General features: G+C 42.5%; 1 protein-coding gene across 1 annotated transcript; it reads left to right on the forward strand.

Annotated features, from left to right (window-relative positions):
• The first annotated feature begins 701 nt into the window (after positions 1–701).
• Positions 702–11,308, forward strand: gpr146 (G protein-coupled receptor 146). Its single transcript, XM_020642527.3, has 2 exons — positions 702–1,033; positions 6,963–11,308. Exon 2 carries the CDS (start codon positions 7,003–7,005, stop codon positions 8,002–8,004), a length of 1,002 nt encoding a protein of 333 aa, XP_020498183.2. The 5' UTR covers positions 702–1,033; positions 6,963–7,002; the 3' UTR covers positions 8,005–11,308.
• The last annotated feature ends 1,106 nt before the right edge of the window (positions 11,309–12,414 follow it).

Consider the following 12,414-nt stretch of genomic DNA (forward strand, 5'->3'; position numbering starts at 1 on the left):
TCCATGCTATATACAGTCCATGCCATGGACCCACATGGGAAAAAAAGTGATGCACTGTTTTCACAATTGGGAACCAATAACCATTTCTCCACCAAGTCTTACATGGTAAGTTAAGTTTAGATTAAGTGGAAGAACTTCAAATATTAGCTCTTGTTTACTTTTTCTTATTAGTCAATTACCTTAGCAATTTGAGTTTGTTTTGCCTGCTTATAAGAACTTATAAAGGGTGTATTGTGATTGTCATTCTAACCATAGCTGAAGGGTTCTGGATAAACTTTTTTTTTTCCTGGAGTCGACTGTGTCTTAAATGTTAGGGTAGGTTTAGGTTAATAGTGGAAACTTTTTTTTTTTTTTAAATGAAACAAAATACAGCTTTTGAATGGCTTTTAGTGTTACTGTGGTTGAATGGTTCTTTCTAAATGCTAAATGTTGGGACTCTGATACTTAGGCTTTGATATTTATGTTCACTTATCAACTATTCTTCTTTCAATAAAATACACCTTACTGTTGAACTGATAGGTTCTGTATATTGTGTTTGTGTGTGTGTGTGTGTGCGCGTGTGTGTGTGCGTGTGTTCCTTTTGGTATCCCTCGCGTCCCACCTCCCTGCCGTTCGGCCAATCAGAGCACAGATCGGCCGTTCGGGCCTCGCAAACGTAGAGCAGCAGAATCAAGAGGGCAGAGCAGGGAGACAGTGGGGGAGGGTCACGTGTGTACACAGTGTGGGGCTCAGCAGCACTCCAGCAGCAGTAGTAAAGTCTATAACGGACTGCCCCCTTTTTCAGAACAAGCCTGCTCTGAAAAGTTGATAGAGGATGTCCGTCTTCACCGACGTGCAGTAAAACGATCTATTTTTTTTTTTTTTTTTTTTTTTTTTCTACACCGTTGTGAGGCTTTTATACGAGCGGAGGAGAGCCGAAGTGCGTATTTCGGAGCGTGTGTTTGTCAAATGAAACGAATGAGAAATGGCAGTGGTAACGCTACATCCAAACCCTATACCTCCGTAGGTTAAACCCAAAGCGTTTACGTTTCTGGTGAGTTTTTCCTTTTCTCTTTTCTATCATTTCGTCCGCAGGCTTGTGGCGTCTTTTCGTTTCATTTTTAAGTGAGTGGTAAGTTCAAATTGCCCTCAGTGAAAAGACTGCTTGAAAAAAGCGAGTGGGTAACTTTGGCTGTAGTTGCGGCAACAATAGTCTGCAGAAATGGCAGAATAATGGTGGAGCCGTGACAGCTATCCACGCTTTGATCTGTGCAGTCAAGTGTGATGGAGAGACACAGTGCCCGCAATAATAAATAGAGAGAACAAACAGTGCTGCTGTTGTCCTAAAAGTGCTCCAAAAAGCTGTAGGAGCGTCACAGCTTTTAACGACTGCTTTATTATTGGAAAACTACACCTGAGGATTTTTTTTTTTTTTTTTTTTTCTCACGGGATCATCTTTCTGGTGCTCAGAGAAGTTACATCAGAGACAATCAGGCGTCTTTCAAGTTGACGCTCCTTTAGTCAGCCCATATCTTTTTGTCATGACGTCTGCTATTGGGACCTCAAACTTATTGTATGTCACTGTGGGTCTGTTGATTATAAGCACTGTTTTGATGACGGAAAAAGAGAGAGAGAGGCAGCCATGTTTACAGAATCAGAAAATGTCTGAATGTCATTTGTCACCTCAAATCCCACGTCGTCAAATATGTTATAACTATTGATTTGTATTCATTTATAAAACACCAGACCAGTAAAAGCTTAAAAAAAAACAACAACAACTTGTGATTACTGTGAAATAACTTTACAATAAGAATATGTTATAACAGATGATCCCTTTAGTTTCTCAATAGGACATCACATCCACCTGACTGTATATCACATCAAGCTGAGGAAATGCTTCTTCTCTCTCTCTTTTTTTTTTTTTTTTTTTCCAAATATTTGCTTATTGAGATTAGCCTCTCCACTTGATGTCCTCAACTTCATCCCATGTGACTGAATGGGACACGGGGCATGTGTGCCATGGCTTAAGGGTAGTAAGCCTGCTTTGTGCTGACCATTGAACTCTTGACTTTGTTGATGCCTGTGACAGTTCAACATGTCGGCCTGTAAGAGGCTGAGGAAGCTGTCCAGACCGACCGTGACCCATGACTGACCAGAGTCTGTTACGCTCAAACTTGATTTGACAAAAAAAAAAATGTAGTTTTTTTACCTTCGCCATTCTGCTGAGAATTGCTGAACATTCGGATCACCAAAAGTGGAGATCTGAGGTTCTTTGGGGTTAACAAGTCAAGATTTGTAGATGAACAGATTAATATAAGAAGGACAGAAGGCAGACAGGTGATCTATATTTACAGTTTGCACAAAATCAGAACTTGCCAAGATACTTGTGAAAAATCCAAGTTATCTAGCCTTCATAAAAATCCATCTCTGTGACTCATTTCTCTGGAAGCTGACAATGGTTTGGAAAGAATTACATAAAAGGCCTAGTCAAGTATTTTTATCCCCTCGGAGAGCTTAGCAATTTCAATTTGCAAAATGTTATGCAGCATTAGCAAGCACCTGAAGTCAGAACTCTCATTATTGTGCGGCTTTCCAAGAATAATAGGCAGCTAATGAAGGCCTGTAACAAGAAATGAAGGATGTTATTGAATGAGTCAACATACTTGATTACAAGAAGATTGTGTGCATCAAGTGTCATTGTGTAACACTTGTCTCAGACATTGCTGCATATGTGAGGGGAGGGGGGGGGGGGGGGGTCACAACATGTGTATAACTGTGAGTCATGTAGTCTTATTTTCTTACTGTTGTTTTTTCTTTTTTCTTCTGTTGCTGCTCCACTGAACACATGCTGCCGACTGACACGAGTATAGCCAATCATGTGACATCACTCTTTTCTACTTTCTGAGAAGCGCCTGTAAATTCCAGAAAGGGTATATGAGGGGTGTGGGCCCAGCATGTCACACTATTCCCATCAGCACGAGATCTGGCTTCCAAACGCTGAGACGTCAAGCATGTGGGGCGTCACTGCTACGAGATCATGTTTTTTTTTTTTTTTGTTTTTTTTTTTGGTGGGGCTGAACTGAAGCATGCTGAATTATTCCCCCCCCCCCCCACCACCCCCCACCCCACCCACGCCGGCAGTATTTAATGTAACTACTCCTGACATGGAGCAGGGCAAGAAGTTCAGAGGAGGCTTATCCAAGCCTACGACTGCAGTTAGAGTTATGCAAGAGACACCAAACAAGGATTATTTGTCAGACTGTTACTAAGTATGTCCACACGAGCTCAGGTATTTGAATTGGATCGGTATCAGAAAGGGGGAAAAGCATTCTTGTATCTCTAATGTAAAAGCTTTTTTTGCTTGGGGCCCAAATTTGATTTTAATATTTGATTTTGATATTTGTGTGACCCTACTCTAGAATGATTTGTGTCCTGAATATTTAATGGACTCAGTAGAGAAGCTTTTTTTGTTTTGAATGATTGACTGAAAAGTGTGTTTTTAAATGCAGGAATAAACCAAACCCAGAAAGTCTTAAACCGAATAGAATTGGGCTACTAGGTTACAGCCATGCAGTGGTGGGACTAACGCGTTAATAAGCAACACACTATTTGGGGTAACTAGTCACAGATCGGTTACTTTCCAGATTCAGGAATTACTGACATTTAAAAGCCATTGTTACTTTATTTTGAAGCAGCCAACAACAAGCGAGCAAAGTTCCGCACAGTAGCGAAACCCTGGGAGAAAGAACGCTGCGCGCTGTAAACAAACACAGGCATGAGATCATTCAGCTGTGAGCTTTCTGTCTCGGAAATACCTCCTTTATCTGTCCCCGCTCGAGCAGGAAGGCAAACTTCTCTCACAAAAAAAAGGAAGCTCCGAGCTAAACAACAACAACACGCTTCGACTAAACTAGCTGCCAGGAAGCCCGTGGCTGCAGACACCAGAGACCTATAGGTTCATCTGATGTTAGCTCGGCAGACCGAAGGAAAGACCCTCCATCCAAACAGCCGGCTTGATTTAAAACACCTCCTGCTCCGTTATCTGTAAACCAGACTATAGGCTGATAGACGGGTATGTTGACGGCGACGTGCTTCTTATCAGATGTTGAGTCTGTTGCCTTCAGAGATCTAATCAGTAAAATACCTACAGACTGAAAATGACTAGTGTTATTTGAAATGTGCGAGTTGTCGGGGCACTATTTTGCCATAGCAACCCTAGACAATGTGAACGTTAACGTGAGGCTTAAAGCAAAACAAAGTAACACTAAAGTTTCTCTGCATTTTTAGAAACGTTGACCACAGCTTACTAAAGATGCCTCAGGTAAATCCCATTGCTTGTTGAATGCATTCGTCTCGCTTGTGTGTGGAGCGTATCTCTGACCTTCACCCTAACCCCCGACAACATCCCCTCCATCAGCACTTTTATCAGAATCTGAAAATGCATCTGAAGTCAAACAGTCTTCATGACCCTGCATGCACACAGACACAGACTCTCCCACGTAAGAGGCCAAAGACTCTCACTCAGGGTTTGACATTTCTTCTCTCTCACCTCCTGTTTGTTTCTCAGCTGTGTGGAAGAAGTCACGATTTCATTATCATGGGCAGCTGGTAAAGTGAGCAGAGCTACAGAGTGCTCTGACTCTCACACCAGAGTATAGACAGAACAAAGATAAAGGTGGCTGTACACATGCTTTAAACTCTGATTTGAAATATTTGTATTATCTACTGAGCGAGCGTTCTTTCTTTTAAAAGTTACAACTGGCTCCTTTATGTTTTAGTTAATAGCATTTCTGTATCCAGGCATCACAACTGTATTGTTCCCTTAAAATACTAGTTCAAATAAAGCAACCCACAAGAGTTGTGTTTTAGAAGAAGACCCTGATGGTTCAGCATGATATCGTGTACATATCGCATTTCCGTCATTTCCAGTCAGTGCATGGGGGAGATGTCAACATGATAGTTTCCACTGCTCGGCTTCTGTTCATCCGACATGAAGAAAAAAAAAAAAAAAAAAAAAAACCCCGCCATGGTGTTAGATTTCTTGTGTACTTCTTTTGTGGTTTTCAATGTCTTGTGTGAAATCCTTTGCTAATCAGTTTGTATAGAGATGCTTGGGGAAAAAAAAGGAAACTAAAGTGTTTGGAAACTCCAAAAGTCACCACAAAGCCCATGACTTGTCTATAATGCAGAAATGTGACTATCCCGCAGCTATCACAGTCTGCACAGCGAGCTGCTGTGGTAATGACAGGGTGGCTGAAATGTCTGTATTACAGCAGGTGCTAATGAATGGGGGACAGGCGGCCGCAATGCACCACGCTCTCTTTAATTAACACCCAACTTCTCAAAAAGTCATTTTCTCCTTAAGTGATCAGAGGTTGTTGGATGAAAGACGGCCCGGGGCGAGTAATAAATCTTTCAAACATCATAGTCCGGGAAAAGTGTCTTTTAAGAGAGGACCAAAGCTAATCGTGCTCTGTTGTCACAGCTTTTTTTTGTTTGTTTTTTTTTGTAAATAAATGAGTCACCAGGCTGCTTGTGTGAGGGAGCCATGTTTACAAGAGGTCTGGCCACTGTCTTCTTGTGTAACTTTACACTTTCCTCCTCCTGATCCTGTTCCAGGCCAGCTCTGAGCTCCAGCCTCCACTATAGTCTCATTACAGCCAATTGGATTAGTACACAGGAGGGACTGAGCGCTTGTGTGTCTGTGTTTGTGTGTGTCTGTGTGTGTCTGCGGCCAAAGCAGCCCTTCTGTAGTAGTGGTGTTACGTAAGTGAACAGAGGACCGTTTCCCCTTTACTGGCATTGTTACTCAACCGCCTGAAAACAAAGCAGACCTCCTGCACTTTGTTCCACAGTGATTTCACGGGGGGGGGGGGGGGGAATTCAATTTTGTTTTGTAAAGTTTGTTTGCTGTTTGGACATCATTCCTTTGAAACGCAGCTTTGAGAGTGTAGCCAAACAAGTGGCGACACCAATGCTACATAATATCCGCGACGAAGTAAAACACTGTGAACTTCAGGGGATTTATCCTTATTACCCTTTGATAGTAAAAAAAAAAAAAAAAAAAAAAAAAAAAGATTCAAGATGACCTCATTATACAAGGAGTGTTATTAAAACCTGCAGCTCCATCAGGCTTGATACGAGTATGCTTCAGACATGTGGATCATTTTCTTTGACCTTGCCCTGAACTCCCAACCCCCGACCAGGTCGTCGCTGACCCTCCGCCAGAGCCTGCTTCACATTTCACTCTTTATAAATCTACCCATCACCACGTGCCAAACCGCCCCCCCCTCTCGTGTGGCTGTAATCTCAACACAATGTGCATGTGCTTCACTCAGATCAGTAACACCCCCCCCCCCCCCCCCCCCCCCCCCCAGGAGTCTGCAAAGTGTCCAGCTAAAGACGTGTTTTTTTTTCTTCATCTGGTTGCTTGACCATGTGATTAAAAAAAAAAAAAAAAAAAAAGCCTCTCATGCATGAAACACTTAACTGGCCAGGATGGCTCTCAAACAGAAGTGTTGTGTTTTGAGGCTGAGCCAGCAAATGAAAACATATTGTGGGGCCGTTTGTTTTCAGCCAGTCAGATGCAGCGGAGTGAAATAAACAGTGTTACACGGTGCATAATAGCCTACGTGTTTTTGCGTCAAGGTCTCCCTCCCCTGATAGCAGAGAAGCAGAATTCTGCTCACGGCCGAAGAAACAAATCCACCTTTTGTTTAATTCTCTTTGAGACTTGCTGAAACTTTACACACGTGACGATTCCTACGTTTAATGCGAGCAACACATAGATTTGTTACCTCTATTTGTGATGCCTGATCATATAGTATAAAGCAGAAGCGTTATTAAGTGACTTATCATCCGGGATTTGAAACCCTCAGTTTTAAGTGTCTATAAAGCCGCATATACCCTCGCCTTATTTATGACAGGTCATTTGTAACCACTCTGACATTTAACTAACCTCTGCTCTCTCTCTCTGCCTGCAGTGGACCCGTTGAGAAACTTGGCCCGTGTCAGAGCCCAGCAATGTGGATCTGCATGGTTTACAATGAGACGGACAGCAGTGTGGACTTCCAGCTCTGCCAGGACTACGGCCTCATCCTGTCGATCTTCTCCCTCATCTACCTCCTGGTGTGCTTCCCGTTGGGTCTGTGCTACAACGTTCTGCTGGTCGCGGTCAACCTCTCCAACAAGGTGTCCATGACCATGCCGGATGTTTATTTCGTCAACATGGCCATCGCGGGACTCGTGCTCAATGTGGTGGCGCCCGTGGAGCTGCTCAGCTCCACCTTCACCCGCTGGCACGCGTGGGAGTACAACAACGAGGTCTACATCACCCTGCTCATCCTCTTCAACATCTCCTCCCTGGTCATCATGTATTCCACCACGCTGCTCAGTCTGGACTACTATATAGAGCGGGCGCTGCCTCGTACATACATGTCCAGTGTGTATAACACTAAGCATGTGTGCGGGTTCATCTGGGGCGGGGCCGTGCTCACTAGTTTTTCTTCGCTGCTCTTCTACGTGTGCAACCACATCTCCACTAAGATGGTCGAGTGCTCGAAAATGCAGAACAAGGAGGCGGCAGACGCCATCATGATGTTCATTGGCTACGTGGTTCCAGCCGTGGCCGTCCTTTATGCCTTTGTGCTTATTTTGCGGATCAGGAAGGAGTCTACACCTCTGGATCAGGACTCTGCCCGCCTGGATCCTTCTATCCACAGACTGCTGCTAGCCTCCGTCTGTGTGCAGTTTGTGCTGTGGACCCCGTACTACATGACCCTGCTGGTGCACACTGTAGCTGGCGCACCGGGGTATATTAGCAACGCACAATACCTACCTACATATTACTTCCTGAGATGTGTATCCAAACTGTTGGCTTTCTCCAGCAGCTTTGCGATGCCTCTCATGTACAGGCAGATGAACAAAAACTTCTCCAGCAAGCTTCAGCGCCTGCTCAGGAGGCTGCACTGCAGAGACCAGTCCTGCTCCCACGAACGCTCCACAGTGCAGCAAGTGGTCACGTGAGATCTACACCTGTGGGGGGGGGGGGGGGGGGGTCCTAACGCTCCCACCCACCCCTTTTTCCAACCTCTTGGCCTAACCCCCCCCCCTCCCCTCCCCCGTAGGGCCAGTATCCAACTGGGCTTCCTCACCGCTCTGGACTGTGTTAAGAGGGACCTCGCAGACTGTGGAATTTCCTGTCACCTTCCAGATCTTGATCTGATCTCACCAGCTCTGCGCAGAGAGAGAGAGAGAGAGAGAGAGAGGACAAATCAAGCAAAAAAAACCACTATGTGCTGTTATTTGATGTCACCGAATGAAGCTCTCCACTAAGACTCTTTTGGTTTCTCTTCTTTCTTGAGTTTGGCAAATTCAGCACAATCAGCTGATGACAAACCTGCTCAATGAAATGTCCTGTTTGCACGAGGCGCCCAGCCTCTGCAGCTTCCTTGATGTGTTTTTGGATTCTCTGCTGACAGTGTGCAGCTTTGACTAATGCTTGACTGCCTATATTTTCACTGTAGTGTATCAATATGCTGCTAGATACTATTGAAGTCCAAAAAAAACCAAACAATTATTTACGAATGATGCATGATGTTTTCACCTAACTTGCAACAGAATCAGTGAGCTTAAAACCTGCAAGTGTCATTTGTTTTGTTTCTTAAGAAGACTCAAATTAGATGCTCTAAACACCTGCATGAGAGTTCCAACTTTTAAGACCGACACGTCCTTTTACAGAAACGTATACGTGGTGACTCCTCACTGTAATCACTGTGAATAGTCTTTACGTTTTAAAAGTTAAGTTCTTCGTTAAACGACTCCTTCAGAAATAGTAACCTTATTTTCAAAAGCTGTTTTCTTCCTGGACACCAGTACTGCCCTGTAGCTGAATGCATGTGCTGGTACACAGAGATATTCTCATTTCACTTTGGAGTTTTTGATCTACTGTCAGGCAAAAAAAGAGATTACTGTCGCGTCTTTTATAAGCTCCACAACAAATATTATAGAACACATGATAATCCACACAGAACTACATGCATTTCTTCTGCCAAGCTTTTGTTCAGGGTTTCAGACATAACCACTTATACCTCTTGTGATCGCTGATGAAATCACATCACCAGTCGACAATAAGTATAAACAGCTTATTTAAAAAATGTACTCTTTAATTTGAACAAAGAGCGTCAGCCCAGTTATGAGAGTCATGACGCTGTGCCTCTGCAGATTTTCCTGCGTGGAGAGCCTCACACAGGGTCCGCCAAGTCCCCACACGGAGTCACACAGGGCCCCCCCCCCCCCCCCCCGAGGAGGCGGCATGTACATTCCTTGAATTGTACGAGCACTTTTAGAATAGAAGGGATGTTTTGTTCATTGAAGATATGAAGCCTGTATGAATCACTCTGAATGGCACTATCGAGTCCTTTGCAAAGAATGAAATTCAACCCTGCTCCCGGTGCATTGGATGCAGAGCTTGTATTGCAGTGCTGCTCAGAATGATGGAAGTAGTCCACACATTTTCTGCAAAAGGCGCTTTTCGCTGCCTCACCTGGCGCTCTCAATGAGAGCAGAACAGAATCACAGTAAAGGAAAGAAGAGAAATTGTGGATTTTGCACGAGGTCTATTGCATCGCTGCATCTGTTGAGTTTTGCATTTGCTGTTTGAAGGGAGGCCAGTCTATAAATCATCCTGTGAACAGACACACACCATCAGGGTGGGGCATACACTTGAAGAAAAGTTTAGTCGTATTTCACTCTGTCAAATAATTTATAGTCTCTCCTCTGTGAAGACTTGATAAACCTGTGCCTTCAAATTAGCAGTTTTATGTTAAGACATCCAATAATCTTCTGGCTTTTTTTCCACAAGTGTGCTTGATTTTCACTGTCATTTACGAAGGAGTAGCAGATGTACTAACCCATACATGTATTTGATGATTTTCATGTTAAAATGAAGTTAGATTTTTTTTTTCTTATATCACAAACAACTGTAACTCACAAAAATCTTTTGATTAAGGAAAATCTTTCGTCTCGTGTCCAACATTTGTATTTTCCACTGCCTAGCCCCACCCTCATAATGTGGATCTACAATCAATCATTGAGAAGTACTGTTTGTTTTCAACTGAGGCGCTGCGTTTACATTATGTGCTTCAGCATATGCTGCCCTCTAAACAGGCCTGTAAGTGGCACAGTTAATCATTAAAATCTCAGTTCAAAGTCCTAATGCTTACTGTTCATTCAGAAACGGAAGGTCAACAGTAGCATGCAGTCGTATGACTGTGATTTAAATCAATGCTTGTGTCTGATGGATGGATTGCATTCAGGCAACATTGCATAAGGTAGTGTCCATTTTCACGGGGATGGGTTGACCTCATACTGGGAGAGACTGCAGTTTTGTACTCTTTGAATTAAACCAAAACTCCAACTTCAATTATTCAACACTGACACAGTAGTGCAAGTAAATACATTTCATTTCCCCTAGTTTTTCAGAGGAATATGTTCCTATATTCATCAAACTAGAAGGCATGCAAAAAAAAAAAATCAGACAATTACATTTAAGATTTGAAATACAGCGGCCTCATCCTACAAAAAGAAAATACAATCATGCCGATTATAGGTGTTTGTAAAAGCTTACTAATAGATTTTACCGTCCAAATATGGTAATTATACTTGGTGGTGTCACTTCAACAGCAAAATCCATCAGTTCTCCTTAGATCATGCATACAACTTTTAAATAAACCTCTCGAAAATCTTCTGTGTTTTTTTTAAATACACATTTTTTTTTGTATGGGTCAGGAGACCTTTAACAAGCAGAGGTCATAATAGTAAGCAATCAAAACATATCGCTGGTCTGTACTAAGCACACACCTGTTGAATGATGTTTGATGAAATGGGGTTTATTTATCACAACAAACTCTGATTACTTCCCTGCTCTGAGTTCCGCCTGTTATTTCTAAGGGGAGTTTATCTCACATCAGTGCAAAGTTATATTTGCTGAGTTCGGGCAAAATTTCTGAAACAGACCAAGTGTAAACAAAAAAAGAAAAAATCCCCTGAATATTCTCACTTCATATCCACAACATGCGTTTGAGCTATTTTAACGGTAAAACCTCCACTTTCAGATGTGATGCTGTTTGTGACTGTGTATGCAAGTGTATATGTATAATACAAAGTCATTTGTATATAATGTATGAGAGAGGTATACAGAAAGATACCAAGCTCTTTCAAAAGGACAGTATTATTTTTGGACGGATATATTTAGATTCTGTAAGTAATCTACTCTATTGTCTTCTGAGTCAAAGACTGATTAAACAATAAACTAACATGGATATTACCATTCCTGCTTTTCTCTATGGAGCTAACATTATGATAATGTGAACATACGCTGGAACATCTTCTGTGTCATCTGTTTAATAAGATGCTATAGTTAAAGAGAATGTCTCTTTCAACAAGTTGACAAACCATGACTTTCAGTGGGAGTCTATTTCTAAATTTGTGAATGTCCCCTGAAATAGAAAAAAAAAAAAAAGACCTTACATTGCTTGCAAGTTGATTCTGCATTTTTATCAAATGTGCACATGCTTATTTGAGCTCTCCAACCCCTTCAGTCCTGTGACCGGGTCAGGTTGTGGAGGATGGTCCATGCCTCTGAGCTGCAGTGACAGTGGGAGTGGGGAAGGATGCCACGACTCTCCTCCTGCTCGCCACATTGCTAACAACAGATTGCTTGTGGCGAGACCCTTCAACCACGCCACTTAGACCGGGGAAATAGCAACATTCCAGGCATTCTGTGAATTGTTTTGTTTTCTGTGGGTCTGACACCGCGATACTGCTGCCTTTCTCTAGGAAAACAATGTTGTGTATATAGGCTATATCTGTCAAAAAATACTGCACGCTGAGATCTGTGTCACTGCCTCCAATTAGGAGCTGAAAGAAGATAACAGGAAATCCAGCTTTTTAATTAGATGTGTTGCAATTAAAGCTCCACAGAGGGGGGTAAGGGGCCATATGGGGGGAGGGTACTCATAATGCATGAGCTAATGTCAACACCTCACTGTTTTTTTCTTCTTCTATCGAACAAGCAACAGTAACAACATGGATTGCACAAAAATATTTGTTAGACAAAACATGGACACAAACCTAAGACATCCAGCTCAGGGGAGATCTTGACATGTATGCCCATACTGGAAATGACAGTATATTAGAGTACATTGAACATGGGTTTCATTGTTAGCATCTCCCTCTCTGTGACAGGGAGGGTAACAAGACACTTGATTCTCCAAGCGCGTGCAAACAGCACACTGTGAAAAATCATTAGCAGTTTATGTAAGAGTATTTAAAATCTATACATAGATTTCAAATAAAAATGTCAAATAAAATAAAATAAGTAAAGATACAACAGTCAAAAGCCAAAACAGAGTGGCAGTTGTTACATTATAGTCT

This window comes from Labrus bergylta, chromosome 16 (assembly GCF_963930695.1).
Source record: "Labrus bergylta chromosome 16, fLabBer1.1, whole genome shotgun sequence".
NCBI lineage: Eukaryota > Metazoa > Chordata > Actinopteri > Labriformes > Labridae > Labrus > Labrus bergylta.